The sequence below is a fragment of the Anarhichas minor genome, unplaced genomic scaffold (assembly GCF_050575085.1).
Source record: "Anarhichas minor isolate MPS153535 unplaced genomic scaffold, ASM5057508v1 ptg000017l, whole genome shotgun sequence".
In the NCBI taxonomy this organism is placed as follows: Eukaryota; Metazoa; Chordata; class Actinopteri; order Perciformes; family Anarhichadidae; genus Anarhichas; species Anarhichas minor.
Window position 1 is genome coordinate 14180021 of NW_027466463.1, and position 19677 is coordinate 14199697.

The 19677-nt window shown below is 41.6% G+C and overlaps 3 protein-coding genes across 5 annotated transcripts; 1 reads left to right on the forward strand and 2 right to left on the reverse strand.

Moving 5' to 3' along the window:
- The first annotated feature begins 1797 nt into the window (after positions 1–1797).
- On the forward strand, positions 1798–13382 carry aldh18a1 (aldehyde dehydrogenase 18 family, member A1). 3 transcript variants are annotated; one of them, XM_076093801.1, is made up of 19 exons: positions 1799–2095; positions 2250–2361; positions 3482–3569; positions 3935–4086; positions 4789–4938; positions 5059–5163; positions 5289–5447; positions 6239–6329; positions 6772–6896; positions 7371–7515; positions 7718–7791; positions 7956–8055; positions 8445–8665; positions 8765–8902; positions 9049–9244; positions 9520–9641; positions 9749–9935; positions 11556–11651; positions 11775–13382. In XM_076093801.1, the coding sequence occupies exons 3-19, from the start codon at positions 3554–3556 to the stop codon at positions 11969–11971; spliced, it is 2274 nt and encodes a 757-aa protein (XP_075949916.1). In that variant the 5' UTR covers positions 1799–2095; positions 2250–2361; positions 3482–3553; the 3' UTR covers positions 11972–13382. The 3 variants fall into 3 exon arrangements, with proteins under 3 accessions (XP_075949913.1, XP_075949916.1, XP_075949915.1); XM_076093798.1 differs by lacking the exon at positions 3482–3569 and having other exon boundaries at positions 1798–2095; XM_076093800.1 differs by lacking the exon at positions 3482–3569 and having other exon boundaries at positions 5289–5441.
- Positions 13383–15188: 1806 nt separating this feature from the next.
- crygmx (crystallin, gamma MX) lies at positions 15189–17064 on the reverse strand. The gene is made up of 3 exons (XM_076093802.1): positions 17044–17064; positions 16337–16579; positions 15189–16010 (listed from the first exon to the last, which is right to left on the reverse strand). Exons 1-3 carry the CDS (start codon positions 17062–17064, stop codon positions 15735–15737), a joined length of 540 nt encoding a protein of 179 aa, XP_075949917.1. The 3' UTR covers positions 15189–15734.
- Positions 17065–17850: 786 nt separating this feature from the next.
- Positions 17851–19461, reverse strand: crygmxl2 (crystallin, gamma MX, like 2). The gene is made up of 3 exons (XM_076092793.1): positions 19453–19461; positions 18610–18906; positions 17851–18126 (listed from the first exon to the last, which is right to left on the reverse strand). The coding sequence occupies exons 1-3, from the start codon at positions 19459–19461 to the stop codon at positions 17851–17853; spliced, it is 582 nt and encodes a 193-aa protein (XP_075948908.1).
- Positions 19462–19677: the final 216 nt, after the last annotated feature.

The window sequence follows — 19677 nt, forward strand, 5'->3', positions numbered from 1 at the left end:
CCACAGATAAATGTTGATCTTCAATGGAAACAGTTCAGCTTCTCTGATCTGCTTTTTCTCCAGTGGATAACTGGTGAGCTTGACTATGTGGGTTGAGTATTAGAGGGGTTATATAGTCGTGTATCTGCAGCTATTTTAGACTGGCTCTGCTACCACTGAGACATGTTGATATTAGAAACAATCAGCCCGTTTTCATTCCCCGGGAGTCAAATACCAAAGCTTTGTCACACTCTGCGTGGTCACATGGCACTCTTTAGTGTATGCATGAGACTCACTGGGCTCTAAGTAACTACAATGTCAACCCGTCCGAGTCCATTATTAGACGCTCAGAGAAAAAGCTCCAGGAGTGTGATTACCTAATACATAACAACTTAACAATAAAGTACAGTAACACATCTACGCAATACAAGTCATGTCTAAACACACACAAATGGTCTTTCCAATTCATCCTGAGGGCAACATAATGTTGCTTCTTATATTCACGGCAGCAATCCATTCAAAAAAAGGTTTTACGGAAGTGTTACTTTCAAAGTGATATTGTGATGTGTTGCAATCCGTTACAATGTTATGGTGATATTAGAGCACAGTATTAGTTAGTTTGTCAGAATATGATTCCTTCCTGATAAAACGTTACTCTCTTCTGTGAATGTTGTATTCATTTTGTTCATATGTACATTTCTCTGTTGCAAAATTGACATGTTTGTTTCAGGAGGAAAAATCTGTACTTCTACCAATAAATTGATCAAAATGAACGGACCAGCAATGAGTTAAAAGGTTGTGCAGATACAGACACACACAGACACGTATAGTTAGTGAATTAGTGGAGCCAGGAGTAAGGTAGGGGTCAGTTCCTTCCCATGAGTCGGATGGAAAGATAAAAGAGCGAAGGGGAGGAGGAACACAGAAGAAACGGATAAAGGGCAAGAGCGGACAACAGAGAGAAGAACAGGACATATATAATGGAATAACACACATTTAGCCAGAGCTACAGGAGCCAATTTAGTTATCTATGGTCCTAGAGGCAGTGGGAGTCCGACAGTGTCAGCCAAATCTGGGCTACTTTTCATTTCGTCACATCATGATGGTGCACGTGCAGAAAACTTTCATCTCTACTGCGGCCCTGTGATTTCTCCACCACATGGTGCAAATGAAATGTGCACAAGTTAATGAAAGAACTAATTAGGACAGCTGGTTCCACTTTGTCCTCCTATTAGTTTCAGATTGATGAACTGAGAATATCTAGAAATTAAGAGAATTTTTGATTTTAAACTTTGGTGACCCTATATATTTATACAAACGAAGTTAATTGTGTAAAAGCAATGTAGAATGTGTTATGCCAGCAACAATCATCAAACCCAGAATATGAGTATTGTGCCCGTTTAATATTGTTTGGTAATCTAGAGTCAGCATGCCAAATTACATTGGTTTTTATATGCCGCAAACATTGTGTTTATAAATTCCACTTCACTGCAAAACATCACCAAATTTCTTTTCAATTTTCTTCCAAAATCTTACTGTATACTCATTAAAATGTGATGAGTATACATTAGGATTTTGGAATGATTAAATAGATATTTATTTGTTGATGTTTTACAGAATATACACGTGTTATATGTTAGAACCATAGACTGTATATAAAAAGGTTAGAACCTCAAATCTTGTGTTAGTGCTTTAGTTTGAAATGTGTGTCACTTCCGTCCGTGTTCCGCATTTCGCCGGCTGGCCCGACGTCACATCCTGCCACTTCACCGCCACTTTACGAGGCTTTTCTGTGTTCCAAACGTGATGTGCAACATTGTATCTTAACGTCAATGCGACCATGAGTGATGCGTTACTCGTTGGTCTTCCGACTGTAGCGGGAAAACAATTGACAGACGCTGTGGCGACGGTCGCTGCAAGCCGCAGTGGCAGTTTCATTAGCAGCCCTGTCACTCAGGGGAGGAGTCGTTCACATGCGAAGTCCACCTCTGTTGAAGTATCTCTGTGATAAATAATGGAATAACGGGTTCACGAAGATGAGAACAACTCAATAGAAGACGTTGCTCAGGGGCCAGGGCAGGTACATAGCCCACACTGGGACTTCAGGAGGTTTTAAGTAAGAACAGAGCAATTATATTTTGACCTCGCATCAGGTTTACAAGGGATCACTTTTTATGCTGCCATTTAGATACAACACCCACCTCTAATTTCTTGAATGTGTTTGATGCTTATATGTTGTGCATTTCTCACTCTGTATGTCTTTGTGATAGTATTAAACTATTAAACTGACCATGCTGCTGCGAAGGCTGACCCTGTGTTCAAGGATCCGACTGGATTACCAGAGACACGTATGCCGGTTGCTCACCAGACCCCTGACACAAGGCAAGTCATGCTGCAGTACCACATTGTGATAAATATATATATATATATATATATATATATATATATATATATATATATATTGTGCATATTGGTCTCAATCATCCAGTAGTGTGGGTTACAGAAAATAAAAACTTGTTATTGCAGATCTTTAGATATAAAAAGAGGATTTTGTTCTAATATAAAGTCTCTGCTGCTAAATCGATTTCTAATAAAGTGACAGAATATTAAATTATTCTGATATGTGATTAATCATTGAAGTCATTTTTTCTTGTTTTTAGATTTTCAGGTTTGAGGATTTTCTGCCATATTTGTTTTATGTAACAGTAAACTCAATTGTTTTTGGAGTGCTGTTTTACAAAACAAGCAATTTTAAGACATCACCTTGGGCTATAGCGACGTGTGATGAAAAATGTTCACTATTTTCTAACATTATACAAACCCAACAATTCATTGACGTATTTAAAAAATAATCAACAGATCAATAATACAATAATTGAAAGATGCAACCCTAGAATTAACACGTTTTGATAATTTATCAAGCAGAAATACCAGATATTTACATTTACTTTCCTCTGCTTTCTAGGACTGCAAATTAATAAATTGAAGTTTTGACTGTTGAATTTTAAACGGTCACTTCAGGCTCGGGGGAAATTGTGACGGGCTTTTTTTAAAAATGTTTTCTGACACGACATAGTCTAAATGATTTATTAAGAAAATAACAGACATTTATTTACAATGAATATAATTAGATTCAGCTTTAATACGCTCTTGCTTGCAGATTCGAAAAGCATCTTTCTACTGAAAGTGGACAAATAAGTTCATGATTGTGTCCATGTCAACATAGTCAATATAGTATCTACAGGCAGATGTGATGAACGTCAGAAGTGCACTCAATAATAATCTGCTGTTGTGACTTACTGTGCAGACTTTGACTAGGATGTTGTGCCTGCAGGGACCAACTCTAGTCAGAACAAGATGTCACAGACCTCCCTCCCTCTCTCCCTCTCTCCCTCCCTCTCCCTCCCGCTTCATTGCCTCAGAGAGATGTGTACTGTCAGCACAGTCTTTTCTGCTTCCCCTGCTGATGTGGCGGTTTGAAGGCTGTGCTTATGTTTCCCAGGTTACAGATGACTCTAGAAGAGGGCTTTACTCTGTTTGTCTCAGTCATATCATCCATGAAAACCAGCAACACATGCCTGTTTGCACATGTATGTAATGATGGCAGTGTTTTGTGTGGAAAGGTTTATATCAATAAATAATAGAATATATGGATTGAACGTGCCGCCTACAGCAGTGCATTGATTTTATTCCTCTCATGACTTTACTTTTGGATTTAATTTTCAGTAGATTTGTATTAATAAATGGATCTCCCAACTTAGTTCCCCATGTCTTTCAAGAATGATTAATTAATCACAATAGAATAGTTTGCCTCTGATTCTTCTCCTCAATGACTAGTGTATCTTTCTCTATTCAGGCATCATTTCATTGTAGTTCAAAGTTACTCCTGAGTGATAAAACACTCTATCACAAGCAGTGTAAAAATAACATCTTCGCCCTCTGCACCTCTACTCAGCTCCCCAGGGGAGGGCCCACGGCAGCTCCTTTGCACATCGCGGTGAACTGCGTCAGGCCAAGAGGATCATAGTGAAGCTCGGCAGTGCCGTGGTCACACGTGGCGATGAATGTGGCCTGGCACTGGGGAGGCTGGCCTCCATTGTGGAGCAGGTAAGAGGCCAAACACCAGCACGAACTGCACTTAAATGTAGAACGTTATTGATGAGAAAGTAAATACAAGCTTTAACAGCATTCGTTTCGAGTTCTCTCTTCTACTTTTCCTTTAATACACATCTATGAGATGTATTGAAGTGCTGTAACCTTTCATTATTATAAAAAGGAGCAGAAATCCTAATCACAACAAGACTATTTGAATGAATATATATATATATATATGAAAAGAAAATTCCGGACGGTTACAAAGAAACATTTTCTCGCATATCTTCAGTGGTGTCCGGTTAAGCAGATACTTATAGTGTAGATATTTCCAAGACGGTACAATAGGTACATTTACTTTTGTTGTCATTGAATAAAAAAAATGTACATTGTTATTGATGCTGTGAACAGTTTTCAAAAGGATTGTTAATGTGGTAGAAAGTAGTGTTTGTGGAAAGTCAGACCCATTTAATTTAAATTCTAAATGTAACTTTTCTTGAGCACCAAAAGCATAATTCCATTCACCGCATTGTAATTGGTTAGAGGCAGAAATCTCAGGGACAGATATCTCAAATAACACCATGGCTAGTTACCACGAGGGGTACGAAATAAATGTTTTAAAGCTGAATCCTCAGTGAGTCTGAACAGAGAAAACACAAAACAAGCTGTAGCCCCAGCTGTCGTGTGCGATTCCTAATTGGGTGTATCGTTGTCCAGGTGGCCATGCTGCAGAATCAAGGCAGGGAGATGATGATTGTCACCAGTGGAGCAGTGGCCTTTGGCAAGCAAAGATTAAGACACGAGATCCTGCTGTCCCAGAGTGTCCGACAGGCGCTGCACTCAGGAAACAATCAGCTCAAAGACATGGTAAGAGAAGGTGGAGAGAATGTGTTGAGGCTTAAGGTAATGTTAAAGTGTAAATCAACACTGAGTCAGATAATTTACTGAGAGAATCAACGTAACTACGTCTACTGCATTTCTGTTCAGTCTTTGCCAGTGCTGGAGGCCCGGGCCTGCGCTGCGGCGGGACAGAGTGGCCTGATGGCCCTGTACGAGGCCATGTTCACCCAATACAGCACTTGCACTGCACAGGTACTTCTACACCTCATAGGAAAATAATCCCTTTTTAAAATGCTGAAGATGTGTATGTATTATGCAGAGTGACATCTTTAAATCCGTCTCTCTCACTCAGTGCTCTTTGTTAATTCTGCCGTCAGGTCCTGGTGACAAATCTGGATTTCCACGATGACCAAAAGAGGCAGAATCTGAACAGCACACTGCAGGAGCTGCTGCGTATGAACATCGTGCCCATCATCAACACCAATGACGCTGTGGTGCCCCCGCCGGAGCCCAACAGCGACCTGCAGGGGGTAAATGTGGGTACAGACAGCATGGGGTGACGGTGGTGACGGCAGCGGGGATGCTGAAGTGGTTGGTAGAGATGGTGTTCCTAATGTGTAGACAGTCACTGTTCATTAGCGGCAGTATTCTCTTTCATCCACACACACACGCTGAAACCCTTCTGCCACCCGGAAATCACCTCATCAGCTCTGCCTTTCACCCATTAAGGCATGTGCATGCAGGGAGGGTGTGTATGGCAGTGCATGCCGTCACTTGGGGGGAGGTGCTGTCAGAAGGTATGGGACTAACTTCTGTACATGGACCCATCCTTTACCATGTCCTCCTGCAGAAATAACCAAACACTAAAAAATATCTAACGTATAACACGCCTGTTCTGCCTCTCTCTCTCTTTCTCATTACAAAATAGACAAACCAACCACATCATGAACATCTAAAAAGGGTTTGCAAATAGTTTTCGTCCACGTCAACTTACGTGCTATGCATAATAATTACCTTGTAAACTTGCATGGACTTTTTTTCCTGAGGTATTCAATGAATCATCCAGAAAAAAAGAACTGCACTGACACGAAAAGATTGACCTCTTGGTTCCTGATAATCTAACTTTTTCACTGTCAAAGTCCCATAAATTTGACCTGATGGTCCAGCATAGTGATAAAGACTTTGCACAGTACATACGTATTTAGATATTTGTTTCTGTTCATCAGCTTGCTTCTATCCTTCACGAAAAGGCTCAGAGGGGTAAATGTCAGATGGCTGACTTTCTGTCTTCAGGAGCTGACGTCAGCATTTTTCTTTGTTTCTTAAGGTGATCAGCATTAAGGACAACGACAGTCTGGCGGCGCGGCTAGCTGTAGAGATGAAGGCTGACCTCCTCATCGCGCTGTCTGACGTGGAAGGTATGTGCGTTACCACAACAACAGTCTGGGTCAGCTGTTGGGTAACAACACCATCTGTCCGCGCTCTTCACCGGAAAAAAACAAAAACACCCCTCTCAGGGTCACATGAGAGTCATGTGAAAGAGACAAACACAGACCTTCTGCCTTCATGTTTGAAATTGATGCTGATGGGGTTACCACAAGGTGTGTGTGCACACGAGTGTGTCATAACTCATGAGCTGAGCAAGGGTCCGTTCAGTACCAATTGAGTAGATTTAGAAGGTTGACTGAGAATCATCAGTTTCATCAAATTTATTTATGCGTCACTTAAATGCTGACACTAGTATAGACACTAGTATAGAGTATATTTTACAAAAGTTGTAGGGTTATGCGTCTTGCCGCTTTGTGTATTTTAGACGCATGTGTGAGCAAATAAGTTGTGTAAGCACCGTTGATTTCTTAGGACTGTACAACAGCCCTCCTGGAACAGATGACGCTAAGCTCATTGACATGTTCTACCCTGGAGACGAGCAGTCCATCATCTATGGTACAAAGTCCAGAGTTGGAATTGGAGGCATGGAGGCCAAGGTATGTTAGAAGCACTCAATCACTTTGTTAAAAACTCTTTTTATTTACATTCAAGTCAAAAAGCCTCATCTGAGTGCAAAGCTTTTTATTCTAATGTTTAGAGGAAAAACATATATTCCCAAGCTTGTTAATGAGAGATTTAAATTACAATACTTTATCAGTCACAGCAACATGCATCTTTTTTCACAATGACTACTTTTACTTTTGATATTTTAAGGACATTTTGATGTCAAAAATTCAGTATTTCTAGTTCAATATATTTTGAATGCAGGACTTTTACTTGTATTGGAGTATTTTCACATTAAGAGAGATACAAAAAAATACGTAAATGATGTTCTGCTTCTTTATGTAATGTATGTGGATGGTAACATATGGTTTTGACATTTATATTGAGATTGTAACGCATCCTTTTTAAAAAGTAAAGACTTGACGTAGAGACTTAAGAATCGTCTCTTTCTGTGTTTTTATTTGCAGGTCAAGGCTGCCCTGTGGGCCCTGCAAGGTGGCACCTCAGTGGTCATTGCAAATGGCACCCACCCCAAAGTAACGGGTCACGTCATCACTGACATTGTGGAGGGCAGGAAAGTGGGAACCTTCTTCTCTGAGATCAAACCTGCTGGTGAGTTCACCTGGGTTGCATGCGTTCCTTCTCACGTTAGTGTTGTTGCAGACATATTAAAGCTTCAATACAGCACAGCTTAATGGAGGTATGATTTGTTATAGGACTGTTGTATTAGACTACATTAGTTGTAGGTAGGTGTACCTAATAAGCTGGCTACTGAGTGTACTTTGAGTGAAGTCTGTCCCTGACCCTTAACCAGGTCCAACTGTGGAGCATCAGACAGAAATGGCACGAAGCTCTGGAAGAACCCTGGCGTCTCTGCACCCAGACCAGGTGCCACATTGTTTATTAGTAAAGATGTGTTTCTATTGTTATGAACAACAACATTTTTAAGGAGCTAAGCTTACCTTTTTATCAGAAACAGAGAAACACTGACCTCTTGTGGATGGATGTGCTGTATGCTCATCCTGCCTGCGTTTGGTTGACTGTGTTGTCAGAGGAGTGAGATCATCTGCAAGCTTGCGGAGCTGTTGACTGAAAAAAAGGAAGAGATTCTGACTGCTAACAAGACGGACATGGACCTGGCTGAAAATGCAGGTAACAGAGGTCCACATTGAGTCGGTTTGTCAGGTTTACAGAGGATGTGTTGTACCTGGCAAACTTTGAGCACTGTTTCAAGTTTTTAGAGCCCATAATATGTATTAAGTATGTGGCATGAGCTAATAATTCCTTTGCAGAGGAAAGGCTGGTATTATAAGCTCATGTACCCATGTACCTATCTTATCAAAAGAATCAAATCTAATTATAATCATGATATTGCAACTTAAACTTACCTCAGAGATCATTTTGTAAATGGGCAGTTGTGTTTATATCTCTCCACCAGAGGGCGACTCTGTCATTTTATCCTTCTGTGGTTTGCCCTCAGTTAGTGGAAGCCCATATCACCTGATAGCAAAGTGCAACCTTGCTCTCCCTCCTCTCTACAGGCCATTTGCCACCAGCCATGCTAAAGCGCCTGAGTTTGTCACCAGCCAAACTTAACAGCTTGGCCATAGGTCTGCGCCAGATTGCTGTGGCCGCCCAGGACAGTGTGGGTCGCGTGCTGCGCAGGACCAGGTTGGCTCACAACCTGGAGCTGGAGCAGATAACTGTGCCCATTGGAGTTCTCCTGGTCATCTTTGAGGCCCGACCTGACTGCCTGCCACAGGTATCCAGGCAAACGGATCCGGCAATTTGACTCTGTACTGGCAAATGCAAACAACATAGATATATAATATCACAAACCCTGTGTGTTTGTACCTCCCAGGTGTCAGCATTGGCTATAGCCAGTGGTAACGCCCTCTTGCTGAAGGGAGGCAAGGAAGCAGCCAACACCAACCGGGTCCTCCACCAGCTCACCCAGGAAGCCCTTTCCATGCACGGAGTCAGAGAGGCAGTGCAGCTGGTAAAATATGTTTCCTATGCATTTATTAATTACAAGGCAATACAAACCTTACATACAACACATTTTATGGACTGGGAGAACTCAGAAGTCTGGATGCAAGCTTGTACGGCACGTAGCTGCTGTGGTTGACATGCATTTGTTACAAGGTGAGCACTCGCGAGGAGGTGGAGGATCTATGCCGACTGGACAAGATGATCGACTTGATCATCCCTCGAGGCTCATCCCAGTTGGTTAGGAACATTCAGCGGGCTGCGAAGGGCATCCCGGTGCTGGGCCACAGCGAGGGAGTCTGCCACGTCTACGTTGATGGGGAAGCCAGCGTGGACAAAGTCATCAAAATTGGTCAGCATTTATAAATCTATTGAGTAACTGACGATCGCCTCTCGTGGAACAAGTGGTATTACAAGCAGATACAGGCCCGGGGTAGCTGGTTAGCTTGCTAATTTCAGTAGATATCTCTGCAACAAAATGCATAGACGTATTTAACATCGGGTCAACACCGTAACTTCTTCACATTCTGTTGGACTGAGTTGTGAAGGGGAGGAAATGGACTTAGTTAGATGAAGATAGTTCTTACTAAAACTAACATACAGTACTATCTAATTTTCCCGTTCCAGTCAGAGACTCTAAGTGCGACTACCCGGCTGCATGTAATGCCATGGAAAGCCTGCTGATTCACAGGGACATCCTCAGGACGCCTCTGTTTGACCAGATCGTTGACATGTTGCGCACTGAACGGGTAAAGCACCTTACAAGCACTTTTACATGTCATCCAACATAATGATGAATGATAAAAAGAAAAGGACTTGTTCTCTCATTTGTCATGTTTCTGTGTGGCGTCACTAGGTGAAGATTCATGCAGGCCCTCGGTTCGCCTCCTACCTGACGTTCAGCCCGTCGGAGGCAAAGTCCCTGCGGACAGAGTACGGTGACCTGGAGTGCTGCATTGAGGTGGTGGACAGCATGCAGGAGGCTGTGGACCATATTCACAAGTATGGCAGCTCCCACACCGACGTCATCATCACAGAAAATGGTAGGTGGCCCAATGCGTTCGTTCTAGTATTTTCTCGCTGTGTCTCTCCTTTATTTTGCATTTTAAAATGGCAAAAATCTTCCATTATTATGGTCATATTGTACCTCAGCATGGTCTAAACAGCACTGGTTAGTCTCGGTCTATCTTGATTTATTCCTCTTCATGAAGGTGTCTGATATTCATCATCTTGATTCACCTTCCTCATTCATCTCACTTTCTGCCACAGGGACTAATGAGCAGTGACACTTTGTTGTCAAGATGAGTGCACAGCCTCCCTGTGTGACTCCAATGAAGGGGACAGAGCTCATTTAAAATGTAGAGCAGATGCTAAAACCCAGTTTGCAAGAGTCCTCCCTGTCATAACTTTGGGTCGTGTGACAGTTTCAAAACATTTTTTCGTCTTTTTAAGTGAGCCGTCACAGCGCCTCTTTCTAATTCGTGTTGATTGAAACCTTTCTGTGCAGAGTCCTGAGTGTCTCCCGATTGTACAGGCTGTGGTCATATTGCTCGCAGACAGTGTTGAAGACCAACATATTGCCATTTTTATGTCTCGTTCATTTGTCGGGCAATTTTTTTGGGGATATCATGAAATCTTGGTGTGAACTAAAGGTGTCTCATAAACAGCAGCATTTGTAACATGGATAAACTCCTACAAAAGGAACCATTCTAAGAAAATAATATCTACAATAATGCAAGAAAATAAATCTCTCATTAAAGGTTGATATACAAATATGCAGAATATTTTAAAGTCTCTTCAGGTCGATCAGATAAAAAGTGAGCAGCGTATGAAAAATTCAAGGCTGTGTTCCCAATCCCATACTTTATCTTTTTTCTTTTAGCACAGACTGAAGCTACCCTTACAAAGTACGTACTGTTGCATTCTTTATGCATGCAATTGGGACATATTACTTTGTCATAACATTGCGCCTTGAACTTTGACCCTCTTGCTCATACATCCGTCATGTTGTCATTGCGGCTTCGATCGATGAGCTGTCATCTGTCTGTGCTCATCTGCTGCGCAGAGGATTGTGGGACAGAATAGCCAGAAAAGCATGCGTGCTGCAAAACGCCACCGCATGCAGCTAAACTTCCTGGTATTTTTTGGCATTCTGCATTTGACATATCGTGTGTTGGGACATACTAAATCATTTTACGGCATAATAAACAATATTGGAACACACCCAAAGTGTGCCGTTTCTACATTTCTACATTGAGGATTTTTCTCACCTGCAGTGGAGGATGTGCTGCTGCCATCTGGTGAGCACAGAAGGTACCTCAATGAATTCAAATGCACTCGGTTGTTTGTCTCGGTGTCGGTTAATGTCAAAGAAGAGGGATTAAGATGAAGAATGGATACAATAAATAGCAAGACACAATAGATGCACTGGATAGAATATGGACATGGATAGTTAGGTAGGTGTAATAGATATCAGAGACACACTGGGTGAGAGAGAGAGAGAGAGAGAGACAGACAGATAGATGGATAATATATAAACTGTAGGTATATATGTAAGTATAGATAGATTTATTTGTGAATTGGAAGATAATCTGTGACGTAATCTTGTCTAGCGATGCAAAGTTGTGACCTAGTTGCACCTATAAGCTGCCTTTCTCTTACAGAGGACACAGCTGAGCAGTTCCTGCAGCTGCTAGACAGCGCCTGTGTTTTCTGGAACGCAAGCTCCCGTTTCGCTGATGGCTACCGCTTTGGACTTGGTAAGTGTGGTGGTCTTATCACAATATCATTTGTGCTTTGTTGCCTCTTTCTCAAACAGCTGCAGACCCTCTTTTTCAACAACACAAATGTTTAACATTCTCACTGGCTGTCTTTGTCTCAAGGAGCAGAGGTTGGTATTAGCACTGCACGTATCCATGCCCGAGGCCCCGTTGGGCTGGAGGGGCTGCTCACCACCAAGTGGGTCCTGAGAGGTGACGGGCACACAGCAGCTGACTTCTCTGAACAGGGTACCATGAAGTACCTCCATGAAAACCTGCCTGTCGTGCAACCTCTTGCTGGGCAGAGGGACAGCAACTAGCCCAGAGACTTTCACAACACTCGCTTGGCCTTGACGTTGGTCGAAATGGTTTGCATTGCCCACCAGCAGCTCCCTCTGGGGTCTTGTTGCAGATAATGGCTGATGTCACTGCTGTTTACACTTCAGACTGTCACTAAGAGTTTACAAATATTTTAAATTCTACCTCAGCTTGTGATTCTTTTATATGAGCTGGGTAAGTCACCCTAATAGGCTCCGGCAGGATGTATTATGTGGCAATCACAACACAATACCTCCCTAATAATAGATTAATTGGAGTACTGTGAGCGAGAACGAAGTTAACTAAGATTACATTCTTTGAGACAGAGTAAATGCATAATATTTATATATCAATATCAAAGGAAACTGAAGTGCTTGAAATTCTTCTTCTTCTAATAAGGCAATCTCAGGACTGACACTGACACTAATTCACAAACATTTCCTTCATTTCACTCCCACCAACAATGTTCATTTAAATATGTATGGAAAGATAAACATGCAAGTGAAAGCAGGACTCTTTAAGACATGTACAACATTTACTTTCTTTGTCAATGTTATTGTGTAACTCTAATGTAACGTCAATGGTCACCACAGTTGGTAATTCTCTGTAGCCCTTAAAAACACAGTATTATGATGATGGGCATGTTGTATCTTTATCTTAGATACATTTATCAGATATTGTATATCGTTCTCACAGAAAAAAGTTCCTGTTATATTTGTACATATATTCTAAGTGTAAGGCCTAATTTTATTTTAGCTGATTGCATTAGCTCATTCCCTACTAGCTTCATGCTGATTCTACAGTAAGCGCGTTCTTTGTTTATGGAGCATCCCCTTTTTTCTTTTCTTGCTGTAATTTCAGATTTGATTTTGTCTGAATGTGCAGGTATTCGTTAGCTGATGTGCTGATCTATATGTCATTTCAGACTTGGAACTAACGCTGCAACATATCAAGTTAGCATTTAATAGAAGACAATGTTGCTTTCTCTCAGTTTAACCAAATCCTGGCGTGTTATAGATTTAAGATTTTCTGTACTAAAACCTAATGACGTGATTAACATTTATACACAAGTATCAGACATTTACCAGTTTTGTTCTATAGCAATACAAGTTAGAATACTTGTATGTCTCGATTTTATTTTAATTTCTTTCTATTGTTACAAGTTGTGCTCATTTTTCCATGCTTTGCTGCTTTGCTGCTTGTTCATTTTGGTGCCCAAAGCCTCTGTCAGAGCAGGAACGGTAATTGACAAGCTGCCTCCTTCAAGCTGGAGGGGCAAATGCGACTGCTTTTAAATTAAGCTCTGTAACATTCCAGCCTCTGAGCGCCTGTCTGATGTCTTGCAATGCACACTTAAGGATTGGTTTGGGTTGTATAATAGCAATATTGTAGAATTAAAAAAGAATATTTGGATATTTTTCGTACTTTATTTGATTTTTGCATTTGAAATGTTAAGGATTTATACGCTCATCTTCATCTCTGTCCTGGCACTCGTCTTTTTACTTTCACAAAGAACACAAATTAATGGGGGGGGGGAAAGAATCGTGCTGATCTGAAAAACAGATGTCTAAAAAGAGCCTTTTTAAAGTTGCCCATAGGGGAATTCGCATTGCTGGAAGTGGGGCAAGGAAGATGGAAGACAATACTATAGAGGTTTAATTATCCAGCCATCAGAAATGAAACGAGGGAGAAGGAGAACTGAGACTAATAATGGAATCACAGGCTTATGTTCTGGGTTTCTTTCCTTCTCTTTCTTTTCTCCAGCATCTAAAGAATTCATTCTCTAAAACGCACTACTTACCCTTCAATCAGCTTCCCATCACCAAGTCCAAAGGGTTCAGAGATGAAGAGGGAGACAAAACTCGGATCTCGCTCTTTTTTTTTTTTTGTCCTTTTTATGTTTGAAGCGATTGAAAATATCGTCTAAATGACTTGAGGTAGAGAAGGAACAATCCAGGGACATTGAGTATTGCCTGTTTGATGCACAGTGTGTTATAGAGCTGTATTTTATAATATTGCATCAAAGTTGTTTGCTCCAGTAACGCGAGCTATTCGGGATCGCATGTGGATACCTAGTTGCTTTATTTAACACCAGTTTTCTACTTAAGTAATAACGTGATACTGATGAGTGTTGTAATATGGAAGGCTTCCATTGTCAGGTTACTGACTGAAATTTCTGTATTATTTTAAGGTTGAGTAGTGGATTTTGCATTGAACTTATCATATACTGGCAATAAGCTGCGACCCTGTATGTAGGATTCTCAAAATTCCCAACTAAATCGTTCCCAAAGTGTCTCATACTCCAGGTTTGAATCCAAGTCAACAACTTATTTTACGTTTAACTGAACTTAGGACAGATTGCATTGATGCTATAGAACTAGTCGATTGTGCAACATGACTGTACTGAATATTTAAGCCAGGCTGTTTGCAAAGTTTTCAGGTTATTTGCTTTTGCAGGGTTGTAACCATACACTTTAAACCACCTGTTTTCTGTAGATCTATGCAAGTCTAAAGCGCTTACTCCCTGAATTCAGTTAATATTTGGAGACACTGCTCCTTTATGATTTTAGATTAACTTCTATTTATGGCTGAGAACTCATCTCTTATCTGGCATTGCCCCCAGACCCCAGCTGATCAGTTCCCATGTTGCACCCTGTTGATGTTGTCCACAGATATAAAAAGAATGATGAGGCCGACAATCCTTTAATTGGACATTACTCAAGGCCAAAAGTCACATTTCTTGTTGTGCTTGATCTTAAGAGACACTCAAATGCACTCCCCACTGGGCTTAAATTTTTTTTGAATCAATAATTAATGGTCAAAGTTATTTATTCATCTTTGCCAATTACGCAGCGTCTAATTAACAATTTCAATAATTGATATTTATTTCTGAAAGGGTTCAGTATCTTGGGCTGATGAAAAATGCATGAGCAGGGATGCGGACTGGGTTTTGTTTTTTGTTCTGAGAGAGCTTGATGCTCCGGGCTAATACCAGACCACTTTGACTCCAGCTCTTTGAGTTGGCACTGGCCCTGTGATGTGGATCTAATATGGGCATCTTTCATGGACCCAACGCGCTTACTCTGCACCATGTGATCTCATAAAGACTCCTACATGCTCATCCTCAGATACCCTTTTTTTTGGTCTTTAATATCGAACTTCAAAGAATAAGCTTCTGTTTCCTTGATATTTTTTCTTTGTGTATGTGGAATGACAATATCACGGCAAACTGTAGAAACTCTTGGTCTAGGACCTCGGTGGTTACATTTCGATCTAACTCTGTGGCCTGATGAAACTAAGTTCAATCACCATAAAGAGAAAAATATTCCTCAGATTTATGAAAAGTCATATCCCCTTGATCTTTTTATAGTGACAGCTGTAGTAGCCAATAGAAAATTAACAAAGGCTCCCTTTAGTTGACTTTCATCAAGTTTTCTTTTATTGTGATTCCAGTAGGACAGGAGGTTGGGGACCGGCGAGGCAAACCATTTTGCTCTGGGACGACCAAAGCAAAAAAAGATCATCACTATTTATTGAGCATTGCTTGAGCACTGTGAGTTGGGGAGGAACTTCACCCAACAATGCAAAGCAACCCAACAAAACCAGAACCCAACATCAGACACACCAAAACCCGCCATCATTAAGATGTATGATTTTGGGTTAGGAGACCACACTGAAACAGTGCTGGCATTAGGGGAACAAGAGGGAGGGATGTCTAACAGTGGGGCTCAATAAGGATAAAAAAAAAAAAGAAGGAGCTGGGAATCAGTTGAGCTCAGTGATGCGTCTCAGAGAGCCGATGGTGGGGCTGTTGCTTCCCCACTCGCTGTGCCTCCTGTACTCTCCAGGACGCAAGAAGTACTGGCGTCCCCTGTAATTGGGGTGTTCATGCAGTATCCAGTAGCCCTCCATGACATTGACAGAGGAGATGTCACGGGTGTGGAAACGCTCGTTCAGATCCGGGCAGTCGTCCATTAGCTCCAGATTCTGACCTCCAAAGTCAGAGCGCTCAAAGATCTTCATCCTGTAGTTCCCATTATACTAGGGAGGAAATGATGATAATGTCATTTAACATAAGCATTTATATTACCACAGTAGAATAACTTGACAATTTGAAGTAATTGATAGACTAACTGATCCAATGACCCAGTCCATATTTTTCTTTTTCTCATAACACACTTTTTTTTAACTTAAATTATAGGTCAAGGTACAAAGAGGTGCTTTAAAATAGCCTCAGGTACTGGCACAGAGTGGTGAAAACAGTAGGACCAGGCTTGAGAACTAAAAGGTCTTAAACTGGCACATCTACAGAAAACCTTTAGTGAGAACATTGCTGCAAACAGGGTAGAGCATCAGTTACAACTCACAGGTGGCACCATGCGGCAGGAGCGGATGCAGTCATTGAAGCCTGCCCAGAGTTGGTAGTCGGGGTACTCGCCCTTGTGCAGCATGTACTGGTAGCCGCCATAATTGGGCTTCTCATAGGCCACCCAGCAACCGCTGTCCACTTTTATCGAGTTACAGCGGCTGAAGTGGTTTTGCATCTCAGGACAGTCACTGTTGCACTCATAGTGACGACCCTGGAAGTTCTTCTCTTCGTAGAAGATAACCTGCAAGTGAGGGAAGGGTGGACGTTATCACTGCGGGGTTATGTCAAAGACCAACTATTATTTGCACAGTTGTGTTTTCCAACTCTGCAGACTCTTCAACAAAGCTAACTTTTAGTTCTCATTTAGATTCATAACCATAACCATCTGGTATTCTGAGCCAGGTTTGCAAGTAAGCTTTGTCAAACAAAGTTCTTGTACAAAATAACTGCAAGTGAACAATTTTTGAAATAGATGAGCTTAAGGGAGTTTGAAGAAATGTCCCAAATGCTCTACCAGAAGCAAAGTTTGATAAAATACTGAACAGCATGTGGTATATTTTAATGAAGAGGAAAAAAAATCTTGGCCCATTTTATTTTTTTACAGGAATTAGGACTCCAAGTTCAGTTGAATAATTGCAATGTTTTGCTATCCTCAACAGAAGACAAAGGCATCATTTAATTAAGTATAACTAAGTCTTATTGTGCAGTCAACATTTTCTTTGCCATTTCTAGCTTACTTTCCTGTATGAAAATATGGTAATTCTTCCCACACAAGGTTAAGTTATCACTCAGTGAAGGTCTTTCACATTTTATGTGACAAAAGGAAATTATTTTTGAGTGTTTCTATGCAGCTTATTTACCCTTTAGATGCAAATGATCAACATGCTACACATAACATTCTAGTTGCTTTTACTGTATAGATTTTAAATTGCATGCTTACCTTGCCCATTGTAACTGTGTTAAATTCAGTCCAGACCAGATGTCAGCCTGTACCGGACCTCTTTATAGACCCTGCTGGGATCAGGGCTTTGCAAATGTGAAACAAAGCTTTGTCGTGTCAGCACAGTAGACTGTATAGACAGCAGAACTCTATAGGACTGGTGAGCTGCAGCAGCCGCTTTGTCTCTGTCAAAGCCACGTCTGTCTATAGAAAATACTGTCCAACTGCACTTTCTCAAAGGGCTACAATAAGAGTTGCAACATCTGCCTTTATTGGCATGAATGCCAGAAACCTACATGCAGACTGGGAGGATAGGCAGGGCAGCAAAAAGAAAAGGTCGTGTGTTTGTTTCAGTGGGTATTTGACAGTGACATAGATCATTGAGCAGCAACAGGCTTTTATCAGTTGAAGATGTTCACTAAGTAGGAAGCAAATGTGCTACTTGGCCAAAGAGTCTCGTTGTACATCATTCCCATGTTTGCATAATGCGTGGATTTGTTCAAAAATAAGCTCACGAAGCACATAGTTATTTGAAAATGAAGTTTTTAATTTGAGTTGCGCATGGGTAGAGTTTACATGACAGTCCTCATCCTCCTGAATGAGCCCACCATGGGATTGTGGCAGCCCCAGTCACCACAGGCCCTGTACTCTCCGGGGCGCATGAAATACTGGCGTCCCCTGTAGTTAGGGTGCTCATAGAAGATCCAGAAACCCTCCATGATGTTGCAGGAGTAAATATCACGGTAGCGGAAGCGATCGTACAGGTTAGGGCAGTCATCCATGAACTCCATTGTGTGTCCCATCATGTCAGGCCTGTTGTAGATCCTCATCTTGTAGGATCCTCTATACTGTGTGTGGAAGAAATCAGAACACGATTATTATCATTCTTTTGGCGTGAACCTGAGAGAGCTCTTTGGTAGAGCTTTCAGCCCTGAGCTGATATCTGTAACTTTAAATTCAAGAGGGTACTTGTACACTTACTTACATACTTACTTGCTACGGATGAGAATGAGCACCAACTCTTTTGGAGCATGACAGAATTACATTTTTTTCCCCCTCACTTAACTGCCAGAAACACTCAATGTGACTAACAGAATTAGAATGAAGGCACCAAGTCTTATGGGGGGTGTATCATATTCCCTTTTAAAGGCTGACTGGGTCTCCTTGTGGGCCTTGCAATAGAGACTTTTATGCTCTGACCTGCCTGAGTTTCTGTTAATGACATCAAAAGGCCAGTGATTGACATTCATTTCTTTGATGCACAAGGTGAGTGATGGGGGGAGGGGGGGTGAGAGGACTACCGATCCCATCTGTCTGTTTGATTGACTTACAGGGGCGTACATCTGGCAGGAGCGTACACAGTTGTTGAAGCCCATCCAGCTGTGGTGGTCAGAGTACTCGCCAGGGCCAATGATGTACTGGTAACCCATGTAGTGAGGCTTCTCATAGGCCACCCAGTGACCACCGCTGACACGGATGGAGTTGCAGCAGTTGAAGTGCCTGAAGGTGTCCATGCAGTCGCTGCTGCACTCCCAGTGGCGGCCCTGGAAGTTGCGGCCTTCGTAGAAGATAATCTTGAAAAGGAGAGAGAAGCAGATATCACTCAGGTTAATGTTAGGTATATAGATCTACTAGTTGCAATACTCGTGAATGAACTGCAGGGGACACTGCTCTCCCTTGAACAAACTCAATGTCCTACCGAGTGTACGAGCCTCTCCTGTCTGCTGAACACTTGTATGTTATTTTCAGAGCTTGACAGGTGAAAATCAAGGCAATTGAAACTATTGTTTCAGCTGACTTCTATTTAAAGAACTCATTATATGCTCGGCCAATCTGAACACATTCAACTTTGTTGTTACTGTCACACAAACACAATGAATCTGTCATATTTGGATACCATATCATTGCTGATCTCCATAGACGCTTTCCTTTTAATTAAACACCTATAAGTGTGTTTTTTCTCTCAAAAATAAGTTGTCAAGAGTTCGCAGTCCATTCTATTTTTTTGTATCTAATATTTTTACTCGAATGAGGACTTTTTTGAGTGCCTCTCTTTGCCCGTTGCTGCATTTTCTTTCGCTGTTACACTATTTGACACAAGTTCCCAAATCCTGCCATTTTCCTTCTTCACTTCTCCGTCAAAAAACGTTGCAATATTGCATGTGAGCTCATACCTTTCCCATGGTTGTAGGGCTGTGGATGTCTAGCGCACCATAGACCTAGACACACTTACAGGTCCTTTTATACTCTCCCACTGACGATGAGGCCTCTGACACGTCAGGGACTACAGTACTACTCTTTACCTTTTCAGATGCCAACTGCTGTTCCCTTTGTCTGGCAGCACACGGTTACCTTTTCTCCTGTCTGCTAGAGTTTACCTATAGAATTGACAACCCCCC

Excerpts from the sequence above, each read along its gene's own strand:
- aldh18a1 (XM_076093798.1), top strand. The coding sequence starts at position 2,271 with ATGCTGCTGCGAAGGCTGACCCTGTGTTCAAGGATCCGACTGGATTAC. Across the intron at positions 5,164-5,288 it reads ACAGCACTTGCACTGCACAG|GTCCTGGTGACAAATCTGGA; the intron begins GTACTTCTACAC and ends TTCTGCCGTCAG. Across the intron at positions 7,792-7,955 it reads CGTCTCTGCACCCAGACCAG|AGGAGTGAGATCATCTGCAA; the intron begins GTGCCACATTGT and ends CTGTGTTGTCAG.
- crygmx (XM_076093802.1), bottom strand. The coding sequence starts at position 17,064 with ATGGCAAAGAAAATGTTGACT. Across the intron at positions 16,580-17,043 it reads TGGCAAAGAAAATGTTGACT|GTTATCTTCTACGAAGAGAA; the intron begins GCACAATAAGAC and ends CCTCACTTGCAG. Across the intron at positions 16,011-16,336 it reads CCTGCCGCATGGTGCCACCT|TATAATGGGAACTACAGGAT; the intron begins GTGAGTTGTAAC and ends TTTCCTCCCTAG.
- crygmxl2 (XM_076092793.1), bottom strand. Across the intron at positions 18,127-18,609 it reads CCTGCCAGATGTACGCCCCT|TATAGAGGATCCTACAAGAT; the intron begins GTAAGTCAATCA and ends TTCCACACACAG.